General features: G+C 37.4%; 1 protein-coding gene across 5 annotated transcripts in view; it reads right to left on the reverse strand.

Moving 5' to 3' along the window:
• Positions 1 to 21,198, reverse strand: part of prkcbb (protein kinase C, beta b) — a 167,745-nt gene that overhangs the window by 96,152 nt on the left and 50,395 nt on the right. For all 5 annotated transcript variants that reach the window (XM_067382262.1, XM_067382261.1, XM_067382260.1 and 2 more), the window contains 4 exons: positions 13,863 to 13,974; positions 7,457 to 7,585; positions 2,022 to 2,178; positions 1,747 to 1,881 (listed from right to left, as the gene is read on the reverse strand). In XM_067382262.1, coding sequence (XP_067238363.1) covers positions 1,747 to 1,881; positions 2,022 to 2,178; positions 7,457 to 7,585; positions 13,863 to 13,974 — 533 coding nt within the window. The remainder of the gene's footprint in view (positions 1 to 1,746; positions 1,882 to 2,021; positions 2,179 to 7,456; positions 7,586 to 13,862; positions 13,975 to 21,198) is intronic.

Raw genomic sequence — 21,198 nt, forward strand, 5'->3', positions numbered from 1 at the left:
CTCTGAGATCCTGACACCTCACACTTCTGGAGAATCTAGGTAGGTTGAAGTTCTGGAAAATGGTGGCGCTGGAGACTAAAGGGTTTCTGATGGTTTCACACTTAATTCTTCACCTTAATTCTTAATTATTTTGCAGTTAACGAGTCTTTTCTTCTCCACCTGTTTTTGTCTGACCCGGCTGACCCAATGAGCATTTTGCTGTCCGATGGTCATGCCTTAACTGCAATTTCTAGTATTGCATTAGCATTGCATCTTTCTCATGGGAATTTAATAATTTTTGACTTTTCAGTTTGAGATAAATCTCTTTTTTGGCTCATTTTATCTGTAAAAGAAAACAAGCCTCCATAAACTAACTTCATGACTAAAAACAAAATTAATAGTAGTTATTAAGATTGATTGGTTTGGAAATGGTAAAATGTGTCTGGGAAAAATATGATCAGAAAATCAACTTGCATAATAAAGCAAAAAATTATGCATTTAAGCAGTTAATAACATATTATAACAATATAATAACAACTGCTGCAAGTGGCAACACAAGACTAAACATCACTGAAAAAAATACTACTCTCACGTGTCAAAACTTTCTGCAACTAATGGTGATTGTTTTAGGTTAGTGATAAACTCTTTGTTCTCGACTAAAGAAAAACCCAAGAACTTTAAAAAAAATAATTTTCCAGGACAAATACAAGATTTTCCAGGAAATTTTACATTTTCTGTAATTTTTCATGTGTTTTCCAGGACAGAAAAAATTTGTCATCAATTTTCCAGGTTTTCAAGGTATGAGTGGGAACCCTGAATATGCACTTATAGGCGGGTGCACAACGCATGTACACTCTTCTTGCTACACACACAGGGACGCGCAGCAGCACACAAACATGCCAAATATTAAAAATAAAAGGATTCCCCTCTCTGGAGAAGCATTCAGTCTTGCAAATTCCACCATGTAAATAGCGAATCCGCCATGGTGCAAGCACTACTGGCTTTTAAAGGGAATGGGAGATGAGACTCTGACTGGTTTATTGCACGTGGACCATGCGCCTGGTGCGCAGACCATTTTTCGGACACACCCTAAATGCCCCTGCGCCATGAGTTTCAGACCATGCGCTTAGATCTCTTAAAACAGGGTTTACACAACCTTAACATAATGCTATCCCATGATTGTGGAACATTATCTGTTAGGTGAGAAAGAACTTCTAGACACTTCAGTCTCTAGATACTCGTACTTACTAGACAATATAGGCTACAAGAAAAACAAATCTAACAGCTGACAGAGAGAACATGAAGAAGAGAGCAAAGATTTAATGTGGATCTGACCTTTCTCATTTAACTCAATTCTGTCACATTACCTGCACGTTTAAGCATTCACAGGGGGGCTCGTGCAGATTCAAAAATACACAGACCCTAGCTGACAAGATAAGCATTTAGAGGTGTTCGAGCAGGAATGGGAGTGTGTGCGTGAGTGGAAAACAGGAGTGGAGAGCTCTTAGATGAAGAGCTCTACTAGAGGGGAGGAAAGACATGCTGAGGACTTCTGAAAGAGCAAGAGTTTTCAAATACAGAGGAGACAAGAGACAACTGAACCAGTTAGATGTGTATGGACTGCTGCACGTCTGCGAATTCCTGTGATATGCAATGAGGTTTAGCTGACACAAACTTTTTAATATTAGTGTGTACACAATCTGGTTGACCCTCAGGGATTTCCTCATTTCCACTGATGTATATGTGCGTGTCAGCAGGCTTTCTCACCATCCGTTCACTCCTTGCTTCTGAAGCTCCGAGATGCCGAAAGACAGAGAGCCCATAAAGTCGTTCCGGCTGGTCAAGTCCCAGTCCCAGATCTCCACAGACAGCCTGCGGTCCTTGTCAGACTCCTTCAGATTACTGTAAGACACAGAGCGCAGGAGGGAGGAGGACAGAGACGGCAAGAGATGGAGACAAAGAAATCAAGCTGAACATTTGATTTTGCATTTCCCAGACAAACAAATGACTGATATTTTCCCTGTGCCACTAAGCTTCCTTACAATGTGAAGGTCTCGTTCCACGTGGGATTCAGGCAGCACTTGATGGTCTTGGTCTTCTGTTTGCTCTCACTCTTGGGGTCAGGGATGAGTTTTAGTTTAACATAGGGGTCAGATAGGCCATTTGGGTCCATGGGCACCAGGTTTTTCGCTTCTTTAACTGTAAAATAGAAATATAGGACATATCAGACACATAAGGACCTAAAGATCAAGATTTCAGTGGTTTAACTTTTGTTAGTGTGCAATCAATGCAGAATCAAGAGGTATTATAGTTAGTGTCAGTTGGAGTTTTGATCAATAATTTTCACATCTTAAGCACTGTTAATGTTTTTGGAGCCCAGAAGAACTGACATAAAAATGCATTATTTGCAGAGCAAAGTAATTTTCCTGCCTTCCAATACTGTTCAAGTGCCAGTCGAAGGAGCATTTGTTGGACCTACTGAACAACTGGAGCATTCTCTTGAAAAAGTGACAATTTTGAGTCAGAACAAGGCATTGTGTTTGTGAACAGATTGATTTTAATGATGCATCTTGTTCATGAACAAGGATCTGCTAACCATAAGACCTTCGTCCATCTTCAGAACATAAATTAAGATATTTTTTATAAAATCCGATGGCTCAGTGAGGCCTCCATTTCCAGCAAGTTAATTTCCTTTTTCAATGCCCAGAAAGCTACTAAAGACATATTTAAAACAGTCCATGTGACTACAGTGGTTCAACCTTAATGTTATGAAGTGACAAGAATACTTTTTGTGCACCAAAATAAATAAAATAAAGACTTCATTCAACAATATCTAGTGATGGGCGATTTCAAAACACTGCTTCATGAAGCATCGAAGCTTTACGAATCTTTTGTTTAGAATCAGTGGTTCAGAGCGTGTATCAAACTGCCAAAGTCATGTTGAATCATTGAAGTTCCGAAACTCTTATGACGTAACGAAGCCTCGTTTACTGAAATCACGTGACGGTGGTGCTCCAAACTACTGATTCAAAACAAAAGATTTGTAAAGCTTCGAAACTTCATGAAGCAGTGTTTTGAAATCGCCCATCACTAGATGTTGTTGAATAATGTGTTATTTTGTTTTTTGCCGCACAAAAAGTATTCTTGTCACTTCATAACATTAAAGTTGAACTACTGTAGTCACATGAACTGTTTTAAATATGTCTTTAGTAGCTTTCTGGGAATCTGAAAGTGTTAATTATCATGCTGTCAATAGAGGCCTCACTGAGCCATCGGATTTTATCAAAAATATCTTAATTTGTGTTCCGAAGATGAACGAAGTTCTTACTGGTGTGGAATGACATGAGGGTGAGGAATTAATTTTTGGGAGAACTAACCCTTTAAGTTTTTCTTTAAGGATATTTATAAGACAATGAAACAACACAAAATACATTTTGTAAAATATATTAATATTATAATAAATATCAATATATTTCCATTTTCAAGTAATTTAATCATGTTTTAAGGATGTCAAAATATTTCTACCAGAAAACAAAAGGATACTGAATAAAAAAAAAAAAAAGTTCAGTGCAGGATGTCAAGCACCTGATAAAATCTTGTGAACCTTTACCCCTCAAAAGCAATAACTACGGACCCCAGATGTGAGTGAATAGCTGTCAGTCATTTATTCTTGCGTCTCATGAGCCCTCAGAGCCATGTGGGGGCAACGAATGCACACAGACTATCCCAGTAATTGGGGTTGACCTCAGCACTTGACCAGTACAACAATTAATGCAGGAGGCTGCTGTGGCCTTGAGATTTGTGGCTAGTGTAATTTCCATAATGAGTGGTGTGTGAAGGTAGGCTTAGCTGTTCATTAAGACAGAGGCGTACTGCAGCGCACATACAGGAAGAGAGATGAGTTTCTGCGTGAACTGTCGTGCTCAAGGATCAAGGTTTATTTTGCCAGCTAATAAATGTAACACACAACATGTTCGTTCGGAAAGCCCTCCACACGGAGCAATTAAGCAAGTGGGATCACTGACCATGTAAGAATATTTGCATGAAGATATCAAAAGCTTTGACCTACAAGATACGCTCAGTTTTGTGGCTCGGAGATGTAGGAAACTCATAATGTTACCCAGCTGATTAAAAAAATACTCATTAACATAGTAGCGTATAACACAGTTGATATTTTAACAGGCAAAGATGCATAAAGCTGTAGGAATATAATTAATGCTTCTGCAAATAATTAAGCAGCACTGCTCCCTCTAGGTGAAAAACAGCACTGCAATTCAATAGCAAATGGTCGACTTGCTCGAAAAATGAGCTTTATTGGTGCTCGGAACAGATCCAGAACTGACTGGATCCATTAAGCTGATGTAAAGGCAAGATTTTTTTTTGTGACACAAGTCTTCATTCACAAAAACTAGCCGCATAACAAGTGCTGACAACACACTAAACACGGTCACCCAGTGTGCCTCACTAACATTTATCAACCCGCAAGAGCTCCGGTGGTCAAACAGAGTGTGAGTGTGAGAAAGATGAGGTGGAAAGGACCTTTTAAAGGCAGAGCGGCCGCCCCATTTCCATCCAGGTATTGGTCAATTCATTAGATTTAAGTGACAGGCCTTTGAAATGCACGACAGGAAGTGGCCCCATTCATCTTACTGTACGCTCAGCAGATCTGCGGCACCACCGCGTGACATTAAATTATAAAGGACAGCGTGATGGATTAAAAATGTCTTTTGCGCTCAGGGCTGTCTGCGCCTCGGTTCTTTCCATGGTGCAGCTCAGCTCATTAGCCGCTAGCGGGCTAAAGGCTGTTAGTTAATTCTAAGGGAAAATGGGAGCTGAGGCTCGCGGGGTGAAATAGCTCAGGATTGAGCTTGAAAAGAGGGACGCATGGCTGAATATGGAGCAGTGTGTTGAGGCTAATGTCACTTATACACACCCGCTGATGCACAGATCCAAGCCTACTTTCCTCCAGAAAGCATTGAAAGGGTAGTTCAGCTGAAAATGAAAATTCACTTGTCCTCATATTGTTCCAAACCTGTATGCCATTTTTTCTTTTGTGGAACATAAAAGAAGATATTTTGAATAATGTTTTTTGTTTTGTTTTGTTTGTCCACAAGATGAGAGTCAATGGAGTCAATTGTATGGACAAAAACATTGTGCAAAAATACTCCTTTTGTGTTCTGCAGAAGAAAGAAATGCATACAGGTTTGGAGTGACATGAGGGTCAGTAAATGATGGAAGAATTCTCATTTTTCACTCAACAATCCCTATAACTGCAAACTGATCAATTTTCTCTTGGTTTGTCGTCCAGTTAATTGAGCTCATCTTCTGCTCTGAAAAGATGACTAAGTGGAACTAAGTGGAACTTAGAAACTAATGGAAATTCCCCAATGGATATAATAACTTTATATCAATGCAATAACAAGTAAGTGGAAATTTATCATGGATATAATTTAATAAACTGCTTGAAAAGCTATTATCATTTTAAATTGTCATATAAAATGTGAAGGGTTTACAAAGGGTCAAGTTAAAAGGATAGTTCACCCAGAAATGACAATTCTGTCATCGTCTACCCTCGTGTTGTTCCAGACCGTTTTTTTTTTGTTTTTTTTTGGAATACCAAAGTATAATACTGAGTAATCTTTACATAACTTTTTCCAAAAAGCACTATAAACACATCATAAAAGTGCACATTTCAAGTCCTCTGAAGTCATACAATGTGTGATAAACAGACCAGAATTTAAAGTTATGTTCATGCAAATCTCTGCAGCTCTAAAATCAAACAGGTCGCTTATTGTTTGGGTGTCAATAACATCAAGTACCACTGATTTTCATGTGTCTCAAGCAGTGATACCTTTAACTTTGAGAGCTGCATAATGAATACAATTTTGGAACCGTATTGGGTGAAGTATCGCTACGGTCGCCGCGTCTCATTTCGGAGGCTGCGTCCTCCGGAGGTCGCATTTGAAGGCTGCATACGTCATCAAGGAGGTCTTATTTCAGAAAAGTAACCATAATAATATTGTTATTCCTCGTGAGGTGTAAAATACTGTAATTTCTTAGCTACTTTGCAATCTAATGGTTACTTTTCTTAAATGAGACCACCTTGATGACGTATGCAGCCTTCAAATGCAACCTCCGGAGGATGCAGTCTCCGAAATGAGAAAAGAAAAGAGCCTGAGGGTTCTTTTCTCAAATAAGTTCTTGCTGAGAGAATGCTAATAATGCCCTCTGCTGGACACTAAATGCATTACCATGTTTTTATCCTTTCTTCTCACTGGATGCAACAACTGTGTCCTTGTGTTTGTGAGGCATGTTTGTGTTGATGCCAAGGAGAGACAGAGAGACTAAGTGTGCTTTCTTGTGTTGCCATGGACATGTGTAATGTAATACATGTTTGACGGATCCTATAGAATTTCCCAATGAGCTCAAATGCACTTCACTTCATCACTGTCGTGTCACATGCTGCATTTTGGACATACTACACACAAAAATAAGATATAATAAGAATAATCCAGTGCCAGTAAATCTGCACTATCAATATTTAACAGAACACCCAACCTGTTATCCACTCATTTAATTCTGTACCCAACCCGGCCCGTTTGACAAAGATCACAACCTGAACTGCACCCGCATTAGCAGCATGAAAACAAAACATTCATTCAAACTGTGAATGGATACAGAATGCGCGCAAAGTGTGCTGCCTTTATTGGTTAGAAACTCTCTCTTCGCTTCCCTACACTTGTATTTTGAGTGTGATTAATTTGCCAAAAAAGAGTAAACAGTAACAATTTTTCAAAATTTCTATACATATTGCGATAATATCATTATTGTGAATTTCTTTTGGCCATAATAATTGTATAGTGAAAATCTGATATCGCAACAGCCCTACTGACAAGCAAAACACAATTTGAAAGCTTAATACTAAAGAATCAATATCTGTTTGTGCTCAAATTATAGCAACAGTATCATTGAAAATTAGATTTTTTGTTTTTATGGATTTTATTCAAGAGCTGTGGTCTAGCAGTCAGTGCTTGTGTTTAGGCACATGAAGTTGTAATGCTCAAATACTTGCAATTCAATTGTGATCAATTTTTATTTCTGGGTGAACTATTTCTTGAAATGCAGCTAGGCATTTTTAATACGATCAGCACCTGACATTTTCAAAACTGAAATGGTGCATGTATCCTTTTATCTGGTGCTGCTTTGGATTCACCACTAGGAGGAATCAGACACTAAGAAAAAAATTCCCATAAGCCTTCACAGCGGCACACTTCATGCCTCAACTGTAAGCATTCATGCAAGATGTGCCGTATAAAGTGCATTTTTGGCTCTTCTTCAAGGGTCAAATTAAGGCATGTGTGTGGTAACGAGAGGTCCAGGATCCACCAGCGATTTAGGAAGACGTGAGTGAGTGAGTGTTTGCTTTCATGCACATGTGAGCAGCAGTGATATGTGTGAGTGGGCAGCAGTGACTCACTGCTGACGGTGAGCACATTGTTCTTGATCTCTGCAGTGATTTGGATGCGGCCCCTCCTCTCAGTGTGGTCAGTCCCACACAGACTCGGCACGTTGGCCACACAGCGCTTATGGATGTTCATCATACAGTCTGGATAGCGGGAGACAGAAAGAGGAAGAGATGTTACACCACAACCCCAAACAACAGATACACAGACAAAGAACACAATTTTAAATCTATATACGACCGTTTAAAGGACAGACATAAATAGAAGGTACTTTCCTTCTGCCAAAGACCTGTTGAGCCACTTCAGTAACTATGAATGGCCATGTTTAGCCAATCTTCGACCATCATGTAGACTGAATCAAATGTAAGTAAAGGCAATCCCAGAATGCAAATTTAGTGTCACTTTATATATATATATATATATATATATATATATATATACACACACACACACACACATACATATATAGTGACTAGGGGTGTAAAGATACAATCATGTCACGATTCGATACATATCACGATATTGAACTCATGATATTATTGTGATACTCCAAGACATATGGTAAAAGGATAACAAAAAACGTATTGTTGATTAAAATGCTAAATTTGGTATTTGGAGTGGAAATTAATAGGCTTGACCTTGGTGCTGGAAACAAAATGCACAAGACAATGTTGATACCATAATATTCATGATTCTGAAGCTGAAAACACATTATTATTATTTTAGACAAATATGCTTGCACTCTGTCACGGACGAGATACATTTAAATGAATGCAGACCACTTTTTACTGGTAACATAAGACATTTGGCATTATCAGGACCCACAAATATTCCCCCACTGCATTATTATACATTATATTCAACATTAGTATTTTAATGTAGTACTGACACTAAAACTATGTAAACTCAAATTTTCCTTACACAGTAATTTTAATTTTGGGTGAACAATACACAATACAGATTGTCACTATCCTCGATACACATTGTTGCATTTTTGTATTGCAATATATTGCTGTACCCCTAATAGTGACACATAAAAGCGACAACATTTCTCAATGTTACTGTGTTCTTACTGTATTTCTGGTTAGCATAATGTATATGGTCAAAAAAAAAAAAAAAAAAAATATATATATATATATATATATATATATATATATATATATATATATATATATATATATATATATATATATATATATATATATATATATATATATATATATCTACTGCCTACAGGTATGTATGCAGTAGACAGAGAGGTGACTCACTAGAATTTGGAACAAGGGAACAGGTTCCTGAAGGTTGAATATCTGACCAGGAACAAACTAGTCATCAGGTTGTACTCCCCTGCTAAAAACATCAACAGCCACCAGCATATGTGTTTTGGATGCTGATGTGCTTCCTTAATAGCTTAAAGGGTTAGTTCACCCAAAAATTAAATTTCTGTCATTAATTACTCACCCTCATGTCGTCCCAAACCCGTAAGACCTTCATTTGTCTTCAGAACACAAATTAAGATATTATTGATGAAATCCACACATAGGTGGCAACATCATTCCAAAAAGGTGTTAAAGACATTGTTAAAATAGTCAAGTGACTACAGTGGTTCAACCTTAATGTTACAAAAATAAAAAAACAAAACAAAAATAACGACTTTTTCAACAAATTCGTCTGTCCCCTATCATACTGCTATGCTATTTTCATAGCAGAGCTTCAGTGTTTACGTCCAAACGTGGCTCAGTATTGGCCGGATCTGGTCACATGAGAAGCACGATGCACGAGTGTGATGCTGACACAGGAGCCGGCCAATAATGAGCCCACGTTCAGACATAAACACTATGGGCCCTAGAATACACCCGGCGCAATGCGACGCAAGGCGCAGCGCAAATGTGTTTGCTAGTTTGCGTCCGGCGCCGTTCGCGTTTTCCCGTTCAGCGCCACGTCCTAAAATTAGTAAATGCATTTGCACCAGTTAGTGCGCCCATGGGCGTGCTGGTCTAAAAAAGAGCTGTGTTCAGCCGCATTGCCGGCGCATTGTTATTTTAAGGAGCTGAAAATAGACTGTGCCATAGACCAACTCAAACCTGGTCTAAAGTCTAAAGTCAATGGCACAATATTTTTTGGTTAGAGCGCGTTGGTAGAAACTGCGCCTCTGGGCGCGTCCACAGTGCGCGTTGACTTTGCTTATTACACACAGGGATGCGCATCACACAAACATGCCAAATATTAAAAACAGAAGGATTACAGTGTAAAAGAATATTATTGTGTAGGCTACATAAATATAAAAATGTAATGATGAATAGTCATTGCGTGTCTTAGAATTAGGCTATCTATTTTCAATTCAGCCTATTACTACTTATAATGATGAACGAAATTGGCTAATTAATTGAACAATCGTGCCAATACACACACATATATATTAACTGACTGATCGCGCTGAGCTATTTGAAAGCCTGCATTTGCAAGCCCGCTTTAACTTTGCGCACGAGCAGATCGGTTTCTTCGCTTGAAAAGCGTTCAGCTTTTCCGCCAACAAATTCCGGCATGTAAATAGAAATCCGCCATGGCGTGAGCACATCTCGCTCTTAAAGGGAATGGGAGATGACACTCTGATTGGTTAATTGAACGTTACGCCCATTACTCATTAAGAGAATAGGGACAACCCATTTCAAAAATGCGCCCCGGCGCACGGACCGTTTTTCCGTCGTTAAAATAGCAAAAGTGGATTTGGACACGCCCTGAGTGCACCTGCGCCGTGCGCTTTACACTTTGTGTATAGATCGTTAAAATAGGGGCCTCAGTGTTTACGTCCTTTAGTACCTTTCTGGACCTCAAAAGGCGCAATGTCGTTGCTGCTTATTTATGGATCAGATACCCTCGGATTTCATCAAAAATATCGTAATTTGTGTTCCGATGACAAACGAAGGTCTTACGGGTTTGGGAGGACATGAGGGTGAGTACTTAATGACAGAAATGTAATTTTTGGGTGAACTAACCCTTTAACAAGCAAGCCTAACCAGCTACATCAGAAACACTCTTTACAGCTGGGTGAGTAAGGGCTTAAGAGCAAAGCTGTAGCGATGATGCTAATCACTGTTATGATGCTTTTGTTGTGTTGGAGACCACAGGCCAAACACAAGCAGTCGGACTCAACATAATTTTACATATCAAATAGCAAAAAAGCACTCCGGAATTCAGACAGCTTCTGAAAATGACTGTGAAACAAGCAAACACACTTATGAAACACACACACTCCCCCACTGCAATTCCTCATGCACTGCAGCACTTCTCCACAGTTCAGTCAGAAGTGTGACGGAGCGCAAGCCATAGCTGGAGTGTAAACACTGTAGAGGGACCCAGAGAAGACGACTCATGCATTGGAAACTAAACAAAGGTAATTATAGCTTCCCCAGTCTGCAACCATAACAACTTTGTGTCAGGTTTCAGTTGAAGATGCTGAGCGCCTCATCTTTACACCACCTCTCTGCTCACTTGTTAGTCTGCCTACCTGCCTGTCATACATTAATAAGGGTAAAGAGCTGCAGATAAATTTGCTGTTATGTCAACGAATATGTGTAAGCCAACAATCAGGTATGTAAGCAGTGAATATTTGTGCCCCGGAGGCTCAGACAGCTGCTAAGTGACTAAAGCATTTTGAATGTTTTATGTATTGGACACTGGATAAGAGGCTGGCTACCGTGAGATGGAAAATCTCTTTTCACTCAGGTGCTTTGTGGTGAGCAGGACTTCATACAGCCTGGTTATGTTCTCAGTATAATCGCCTTGCAGGGATAGGTAACACACACGGATCACTCAACCATCATACTAGGGTTGCACAGTTACAGTACACATAGCATCAAAAAAAACAAAAAAGGAACAGTACTAGCACACATTTCAAAATCTAACAATGTGCTGCTGTTCTTATTTGGCAGTCCAAACCAATGTGATGCAAAATGTGAAAGCTAATGCTAAGTTAGGGGTGTCAAAATGCACCAATGGACGTTTTGAGAATGAAAAAGTTTAATACATTTATTAAAGGGTTAGTTACATTTATTTAATACATTTATTAAAGGGTTACCCAAAAATGAAAATTCTGTCATTAATTACTCACCCTCATGTCATTCCAGACCCAAAAGACCTTCGTTCAGAACACAAATTAAGATATTTTTGATAAAATCCGATAGCTCAGTGAGGCCTCCATTGAGAGCATGATAATTAACAGTGTCAGATGCCCAGAAAGCTACTAAAGACATATTTAAAACAGTTCATGTGACTACAGCGGTTCAACCTTAATGATATGAAGAGACGAGAATACTTTTTGTGCACCAAAAAAACAACAAAATAATGACTTCATTCAACAATATCTAGTGATGGGCAATTTCAAAACACTGCTTCATGAAGCTTCGAAGCTTTACGAATCTTTTGTTTCGAATCAGTGGTTATGAGCGTGAAAGTCACGTGATTTCAGTAAACGAGGCTTTGTTACGTCAATTTCGAAATTTCAATGGTTCACCGCTGGGGGGCGTGACTTTAGCAGTTTGATGCACGCTCCGAACCACTGATTTCGAAACAAAAGATTTGTGTTCTGAAGATGAACGAAGGTCTTACGGGTTTGGACATGAGGGTGAGTAATTAATGACAGAAATTTCATTTTTGGTCGAACTAACCCTTTAAAAACAGATGCAGAGTATGTGAGATAGCAACTACACTATACCGAATCCTACCTTTTCATATCCAGTCAACCCTACAACAATCCACAAAAAAGAACTTGCATCCTGGGATCAGCTTTGGACTATGAAAACCCCCAAAAACTTATTTAATAAATTTCAAATTTCAAGATTTTTTTTTTTTAACACTAGAAGTCCCAGAGAGCAGCCATTTGGCTTTTCTACCTATAAAACCCGCAGGACAGCCGATGGGCTGGAAGGCTTTAGGCTAATATCCTTAATCAGCTGTGAACAGTTGCTTTTGTTATGTAAACAATGTGGGGCCATGCTGAGCCACTTCAAGGAAACTTGTGTTTCACTTTGCCATCTTAGGGAGAAATCAACACACATGTTTTTTTTCCTTTGTTGCTGAGATCTATTGATAAAAATATTACAAAATAAAATAAAGAAACCAACCATTTGTACACATATTTACAAATAATATTAAAAAGTGAGTGAGTACATTCCAGCAATCACTCACAATCCTGGCACTGCCTGGCAATATATTATAAATACATTTTGTATATATTCATTATATATTAATCTTATATTTGAAATACATCATAAGTCCATTTTTAAAAGTGTTTGAAAGATAGGTTCAAGTGTACTACAAGTGGTAACTAAATACATTTTTCTATACAGAGATAGTATGTTAAAAGCTCATTTTAGTTCAAATTCATGGTGTCTCAAAATAGCACAGTTGAGTACACTTAGATGTTGTTAAGATTATCTTAAGAAGTACTAAAGAAGAGCTTTTAGTATATTAAGTACAAAATAAGTGCACGGAAATAGAGCACTGTACATTATGAAATAAAGTGTATTTTACTGCACTTTTTTTTCACCTGGGTAGACACTCCAACACTTTCCGTTTGCATTAAGATTATTTTTATTACCACACTGGCAGATATTGATCATTTTACTTAAGTAAAATGCACTTAATTTAGATCCCCCCAGGAAACAAGACTAAATATCATATATAATTTTCTCATATAGAAAATCCATCTTGATTTAAGATTTTTTTTTTAAATTTACTTGAAATAGGATAAAAAATACTTAGTAAGAAAAGCATTTTTGCAGTGTGAATGAGTGAGTTAACTTTTTAAACATCACTTGCACTCCCTCATTTCAGGGTTAACATACTCAGAGTTTTCACTTAACCTCCTTTCTGAAACCGGCCCATGGTCAATCAAGTTTTCTGCTTTTAGCAGTCCTCCCTCCCCCACACATACAAACAAGCCACCAGCAACCATTCACACACACACCCCCAACCCCCCTGCAGATTGCTCAGGTAATGACCATATTTACACATGAATTGATGCTAATGATAGCCAAAAGACTAGCCAGTTAGCATCCACTTGGCTAAAGGAGGGTTACAAATCTCTGGGACTTCTAGTGTTAAATCTACTTTTTCAAATTTCTCCTAGGCTGCTTGTCCAATGAAACCATGCCATGAAACTTGGTGCGTATCATCCTCATGACAAATGTTTGTCCAAGCGTTGCAAAGATATTAAAATTAGAATTTAATTAACTGGTCAGACAACTCCCATTTTTAAGAGTAGACCTGTATCAGTTGAACACAATGTCCACACTTACCGAAACTTGACTCAAATAGACAACAGGACATTCTGAGGATGCACACAGTTTAATAAAATTCTGCCAGAAAATGTGTGATTGAGTGTCTGAGTGGATGTCAAGGAAAGTGAGAGATACCCACGGTCACATCTCATGCCCTGGTGGATGAGTCCGTACAGCAGAGAGCCGCAGTGGTCACAGAAGGTGGGGCTGGAGTAAGTGTGGACCTTGAACTTGTGCTTACTGCGCGGGTCCTTCAGAGAGACACACAAAAAAAGGGAGCAGTCAGCCACATTAGCTATAAATATGCATCACCAGACATATTTGGAATTAATGTTGATTGCAATAATACAAATACATGGTGCGAAATAATCTTTAAGTACATTTAAAACAAGCAGAAGAGAAATTAGTTGGGTGTATTCAAGGTCACAGAGGAATTTAAAGGGTATTTTGCATGTTAAAAACACAGGTGAGGCAAGGAGAAGTGGATGAGAAAAGCCAGCACATAGCTTTACAATATTTAAAATTGAACCTTTTATCTGTGTTAAAGGAGCCATTAGAAATAAGAACTAAATGTCTGAAACAATGCTACTGCATCCACAGCACATAATTACAATACACTTCACATTACAGATGTGCGAGGAAAAAAATACTGCATTATATCATGTACACACACACACACACACACACACACACACACACACACACACACACACACACACACACACACACACACACACACACACACACACACACACACAGAAGATAATAAAAACAAAAGTAAGGGTAAAGACATTTACATTAGTGTAAAAATGCTATTTCCAATAATTGATATTTTAAACTTCCTATTCAAAGAATCCTGAAGAAAAAAAACACACAAAAAAAAACACAATATTACAGATTTTACTGTATTTTTGATCAAATAAATGCAGCATAGTTTAACATTCTTTCAACTAAAATAATAAAAATCCTTTGAATGGTAGTGTATATACATTTTATTTTACAAGAATAAAAAATGATACAGTTGTTTTTCAAATATGTTGTTTGATTATAACCTAAATAAAATATATTTTTTTAATTCATATCATATAAATAATAAATTATATATTATAAAGCCATATATTATTAACATTTAACATTATATCAATTATTAATATAACATTAAATACAGCATTGATGAATATTATATAGATTCTATAATATATTTTGGCATGAGATCTGTTTACATAATTATTCTGGGTAGACACTGGAAGTTCTCTACAGAGCACTACCAGCAGAAGTGACATTCAGGTGTCATCCTGCCAATGATACTGGAGCACCGGGTCAGCAGGGCAATGCCAGTCAGCTGGAACACTGGCACACCAAAGAACCCTTCCTATTCGCCTTCCCCCATGTGTTGCATCCATTATTAATTAACCAGGGGCTTTTTATGACTTCCTATTCATAAGAAGCTGTTTTAATATTCTCCCTCTGAATACAGCTCATGGCAGCGATGACACTGGCACAAAAAGTGAGCAGCTTCCATACGGCCTGAGCACACAGAGAGGCATGCAGCACACACAAAACCCACAGGACTGTGTTACATACTCTTACAGTAGAAGAATACGCAATGAGAAAAGGTCAGAGTGAATATACAGAGGCTGCCCTCGCATCTAAGAGCACACTGTGTAGGGAAGCAGAGGTGATGATGAGGCATGTGAAGAAATAAGAGAGGGAGTAGGTGGATGAGGCTAGAGAGAGAGAAAAAGACAGTAAGGCTACATGATAACTTTAAAATAAAAAAATAAAAAAAATCACAATAACAACTTACAAAAGAGTCAAAGTTGGACAAGGACCGTTAGCCTCTGTTAAGAGATACTGCAGGCTAAAAGTATTTTTCTCCATTGACGACCATTTATTCGGACAAATACTTTTGCAAGCATCGTGCATTACCGTTAAAACGTACATGGTCGGTAAGATTGCATTTATTTGATCAGAAATACAGTAAAAATCATTACTTCAGTATTCAGTGTCACATGATGCTTCAGAAATCAGTCTAATATGATGATTTGCTGCTCAAGAAACATTAACCACTGTGCTGCTTAATGTTTTTTTTTTCTTTTGTAGAAATCATGGTATTTTTAGGATTCTTTGATGAACAGAAAGTTCAAAAGCGTTTATTTGAACCTTTATAGCCACCTTTGATCAGTTTGATCAAATGTGTCCTTGCCGAATGAAAGTATTAACTAATATATTGCTAATATTTTATTACATAATTTTATATAATATATATTGATTGCTAGCTTATCAATTGCTTGAAAACAATAGGCTATAGTTTTTGGTATAGTTGGACAGATTGGCATGGACAGATTCTTTGCCTCATCCACTGGAGTGGATCTATTTTCTTGCTTTTTTTCACCAGACCAGTTGTGAAAATATCAATTTGGACATCACTGCACAGGCAACCAAACCTTGGCAACCCATTAGGCAATATAAGCAGCACTGAGCAAACCACAAAACCTGAATGACCCAGTAGGCAATTTGGACAACAATATATAAACCACTAGAGCTGCACAAACCAATTACATTTTAAACAGTCCAAAGCACTTTCAAAGCTGTATGGAAAGTGGCTAAGTGCTTAATTAAAACCATATTAAACATCCCCGACATATTAAACAGCATCAAAGGAAGCTCTTGGAAGCAAACGATATAAGGCATCTATACAGTACATTAAGTCCAAAGTATAAGCTTTAAAGCCTGGGCCTTCATGAATTATGGACCAAGCTATCCATTTTCCTCTTGCCATCAAAATTTACAAGCAATGATTGTCCTTCACTTAGTGCTTGAAGTGAAAAGTACGGAACATGGTGATGAAAGAAAAACTATTGCATTTCCATCACAAAAAAAAAAAACAGTTCTGATTGAAAAAATATGAGATTGGAGGAAAAAACTATACTCAATGCTTTTGTGAATTAAAACAAACATTCTCAAGGGAACAATACTTTGCGAGAGAACATGAACATTTTTGTGAAAACGCAAAAGCATTGGAGCATAATGTTTCCTCACAATATTTTTTTCCATCACCATGTACGCTTGCATAGAAAACAGTGTCTGTAAGAATAATGAAACAGGGATGAATGAAACTACATGTTTTCCAAATCATATTTCACCTTGGTTGACCAAATAACTAGCTGACTAGCCGTCATACTTTGAAGAATGTATCAAAAGTTTTTGTCAATACAATGAAAGTCAATGGAGCCCAAAATAACATCATCAGATCCCGTTGATTTTGATTGTAAGGAGAGAGAAAAAAACACTCGCATTTTTCAAAATCTTCTTTTGTGTTGGAAGGAAGAAAGTCATACAGGTTTGGAAAAACAGGGTGATTAAATAACGATAATTGTTATTTTTGAGCTCTGTTTTCTCATTTAATGCATACGGATCTTGCATAATAAATGTATAATAAATGCATTCTGAAACAGTCAAACATAGTGGTATATCACATGGCACCACAATTTACAGCACTATTTAAAGCGGAACAGATAACAATATGGCTGTGAAGGTCCATTCAAACAAATAAAGGCACATTATAAGAGGGCTGTGAAATGCAGAGTAGGTGCAGGTGTGAAGGGGCCTTTGTAGACTCATCTGAATAGTCCAATGACAATGTCACCCCTGTAGCGCTGGCTCTCGCGACAAAACACAGATTCACTCATAATAAAGAGAACAGACACAGTATAATTCATTTGTATTATAATTCCCTGTCATCTTATACAGATGGGACACAGGGAGCAGCAAACAAACAATAACAAACAATGAAAGCCTGCAGATGAAATTACGCCCAGCATATGGGTGGCTGTCCAAACAGGGATCCATAGACAGGAAAAACAAAAAGAAACAAATGCAAATAAAATCATAGTACCATTTTTGTACTAGTACTGTAAAAAAAAAAAAAAAAAATTATATATATATATATATATATATATATATTTCTATAATTATATATATATATATATATATATATATATTTCTATAATTATATATATATATATATATATATATATATATATATATATATATATATATATATATATATATTTCTATAATTTATTAAAAAATGTTCTAAATTATGCATATTGTCTTACAAACAACCTGACTGTATTGATACTGATTTAAGTTTCATGGACCTCAAGTTTGAAGAAACTATTAATTTTGAGATGGTTGTCATTGCAAATAACGATGAACTTCTGGTTTATTAGCTGAAGTCAGAATGTTCAGATAACTGTCAATGAACGGTTACAGTTCATTATATGATTTTCCAGACTTATTCAAAAAGTAACTCCTGACTATTCTTAAAAAGAATCATCCTTAAGGACCATTTGCTTATAAATATGTACAACATGAGAATCTCTGCCAATCAGTAGATATGTGGGAGAGACTGGTTTGGACACTTGTGTAATACCAACCCTCACAAAAACTTTTCTGCATTTTAAAATTATTAAGACATTATTTAATATTATTTTGTTAAACTTTCTATTGGCTGGACCCCACAGTGAAGATAATTTCAGGTTTCACTGTCTGTATGGGGACAATTGATCTTTAAAGCTGCAGTCCGTAACCTTATTTGGTTTAAAATTATCCCAAATCAATTTTTTATAAAGTACATAACCAGTGTTCAAAACTATCTCCTTACCTTAGCCTGATTCACAACGTTAAGCTTGTAATAGTGTTTTATAATAAAACTGGTAGTGAAAAAAACTGGTAGTCAAAATTTTAAGGACCAAGTACGAGTACCGATATTTTTTTCTGGTATTCGCCGATACCGATGCTTATACATTTATTAATTTCTTTTTTCTTTTTTAGGTGATGTGACAGTTTTCGAAGTACAACACAGTGAGACTCATAAATGTAGGACAGCTTCTTTATTTTTACTCCAATGAAAAAGGTAATTATTTTTATGTGCTTGTCGCAAACTTAAAGCACAAATTTCACAGTGTCCAATGACCTTCAAAGGGCATAATTACCAAAGTCATAATAAAAAACAAACATCAACTCTTTTTTAACCAGCCTTTCATAAAGTGCTAAACTTACAGAACAAATGTTTCTAACATAACACTGTAAACCAATGTAGACACAACCTAGGGTGACCAGATTTCTCATGGTGGAATACAGAATGAGTGGGCAATATGACCATGATATGAGAATTTTTATTTCACTATACTGTATATAGCCTACATTTATTTAACATCTTTTGTTGTTTTATTAACATTAATGACAGACAAATATTTAATTAGGCTACTGTCCCTTTAAGACCGAATCCATGGACGTAATATACTGCCACATATCCTGTTTTCACCCACCTGTTTACATCCACTTAAGCTTTAACCGACTGTATTCACGTGAGATATTACACACGATGGACAAATTTTGTAACTTTCTGCGCGGCTCCGCATCCAAAGATGCACGAATGCCGAGCATGTGCGTCTCACCACACCGGCACTAAGTTTGCGCGACATTTACATTTACAAAATGTAGCAATAATACCAGAAATAATCTCCTTTAATGAAAATAAAGGTCCATACTAAAAATGTTCACAAAACTAAATTAAAATGTTTAGTGACATTAGAGATTGTTAATTTAGTTGAATACTTTTTCTTATATCCATATATTTTGTTCTAATGTCACAAGTAATAATCTCAAGGTTTACTGGGTTTCTTTTTGCAGTATGGTTTTGGTAAATTGTAGTTAGTAGAATAAACATTGTCACGTGTACCTTACTTTATCTCACCACTGCTTCCTGCTGATTTAGAGAACAATTTCTCAGAGTCGCACCCTGTCGTTTCAAAGAATAGAACAACGGTGAGCACGTCAAGTATAAACAACTCGTCCGTTTAGGGAGATGCGCGCGCAGTCAGCGGAAGCTCGTGGCTGGACGAAAGTATCTAATCGATAACGAATTGTGCTAAGGATGTTTTTCACAGTATTTGTTTTGTACCTCCTCTTGATATTAATGCAGAACAAAGCATGCAGTTCGCAATGTGTGGGTTGTCATCATTAATTTTGAAGTGTTTCCACACTCCTGAGGCTGCTGCCACTGAAGTTTCTGTGCACGGAAAATTACGTCACGTGAGGTATCGGCCTTTGGTATCCGGGGTATTTTTATTAGTACAAGTACAAGTACATGAGCTTGGTATCGGGCCCAATACCAATACTAGTAGATAGGTGCATCCCTAATCAAAAGCAAAAGACTTTGGACTGCAGAATGGATACAGAAATTGAAATCTACAGATAACGCTAATACACGCTAAATATACATAGTCATGCAATGCTTATGTTGTTAACATTAACAATTTGAGAACAAAGTATAACAGTAATAATCATTTGCAAGGTTTGACGTGATCCCAGCTAAGCAATAGTTAGATTTAAATCACCACTGGCAGTGAGATTTATTGTGGGCCTAATGCTTTTTCCCTCAGTTGGTCAGAACAAAAGTGGCAGACATGTTACTTACTTGTTCAGATGATATTTTCTGGTGAAAATTCTTACTTTGGTCATACTTCCAAGATGCAGAATCTGTGATTCCGAAGTACAGTACACCGATTTGTGGTGACTGTCAGCAAATATTAGTTTCATCCACACAGAGGAGCCGTGCCGATGCACAACCCACATAAAGATGATAATTCCGCAAATAACTGCAATTGCAGGTTTCAAACACCGATGGCGACAAAGAGGCAAAACTGGACTGCAGCTTTAATAAAGGGAAAACCTGACCCCCCAACACACACACAGTGTGCAGGTGTGGGGTTTGATCACGTTCCCCCTCTTCAAAGCAGATGTGATCATTTAAGGTACTTTGTTCATCACTGAATGCTCATTACAATGAAAAGCGAGAGCACGGGAACTCTGTCTATTCATGAACGTCAAAGGCGGAATGGCAAAGCCAACCGCTCTGAATCTGATCAAGACCCACTGATCACAATATTAATGTTCCCTTTTGGGCATCAGAGAAGATGATCCTGACCATAATGACCTTCACAATGAGGTTCCATTTTTATATATATACATACATATACTGGAAAAAGAGCTCAGCATTAGTTGCAGGGAAAAGATCTTCAAGAGATCTTTCAAATTTTTTACTTCCATGAGTGAAAACAGGGCCATAACCACCATCGACACCTTCTCCGAAATATTCAGATTAGTGCTCAATGAATACAGTTTTAGGTTTATTCTTAAATGACAATATTACATTCTGAATTTGTGCTTACATCCGTGGGTGTGACTAAGTGAACTGAAGCGTCTTCAGAGAGGGGAGTTGAGTGTTTGGATTGGCTGAATTTGTCATGCAAGAAGTTCATGGTGCTCTCTGAGAAAATGCAGGTGTTTGGAAAACCTACAAAAAAAAAAAAAAAAACCCACGAAGCACTTCACAGGAAACAACAAGTGTTCACAGGAAAGCCGCAGACTCAATTCTTACATCATAGCACTATGTTTGACAACTG

Source organism: Chanodichthys erythropterus, chromosome 3 (genome assembly GCF_024489055.1).
Source record: "Chanodichthys erythropterus isolate Z2021 chromosome 3, ASM2448905v1, whole genome shotgun sequence".
NCBI classification, from domain to species: Eukaryota; Metazoa; Chordata; class Actinopteri; order Cypriniformes; family Xenocyprididae; genus Chanodichthys; species Chanodichthys erythropterus.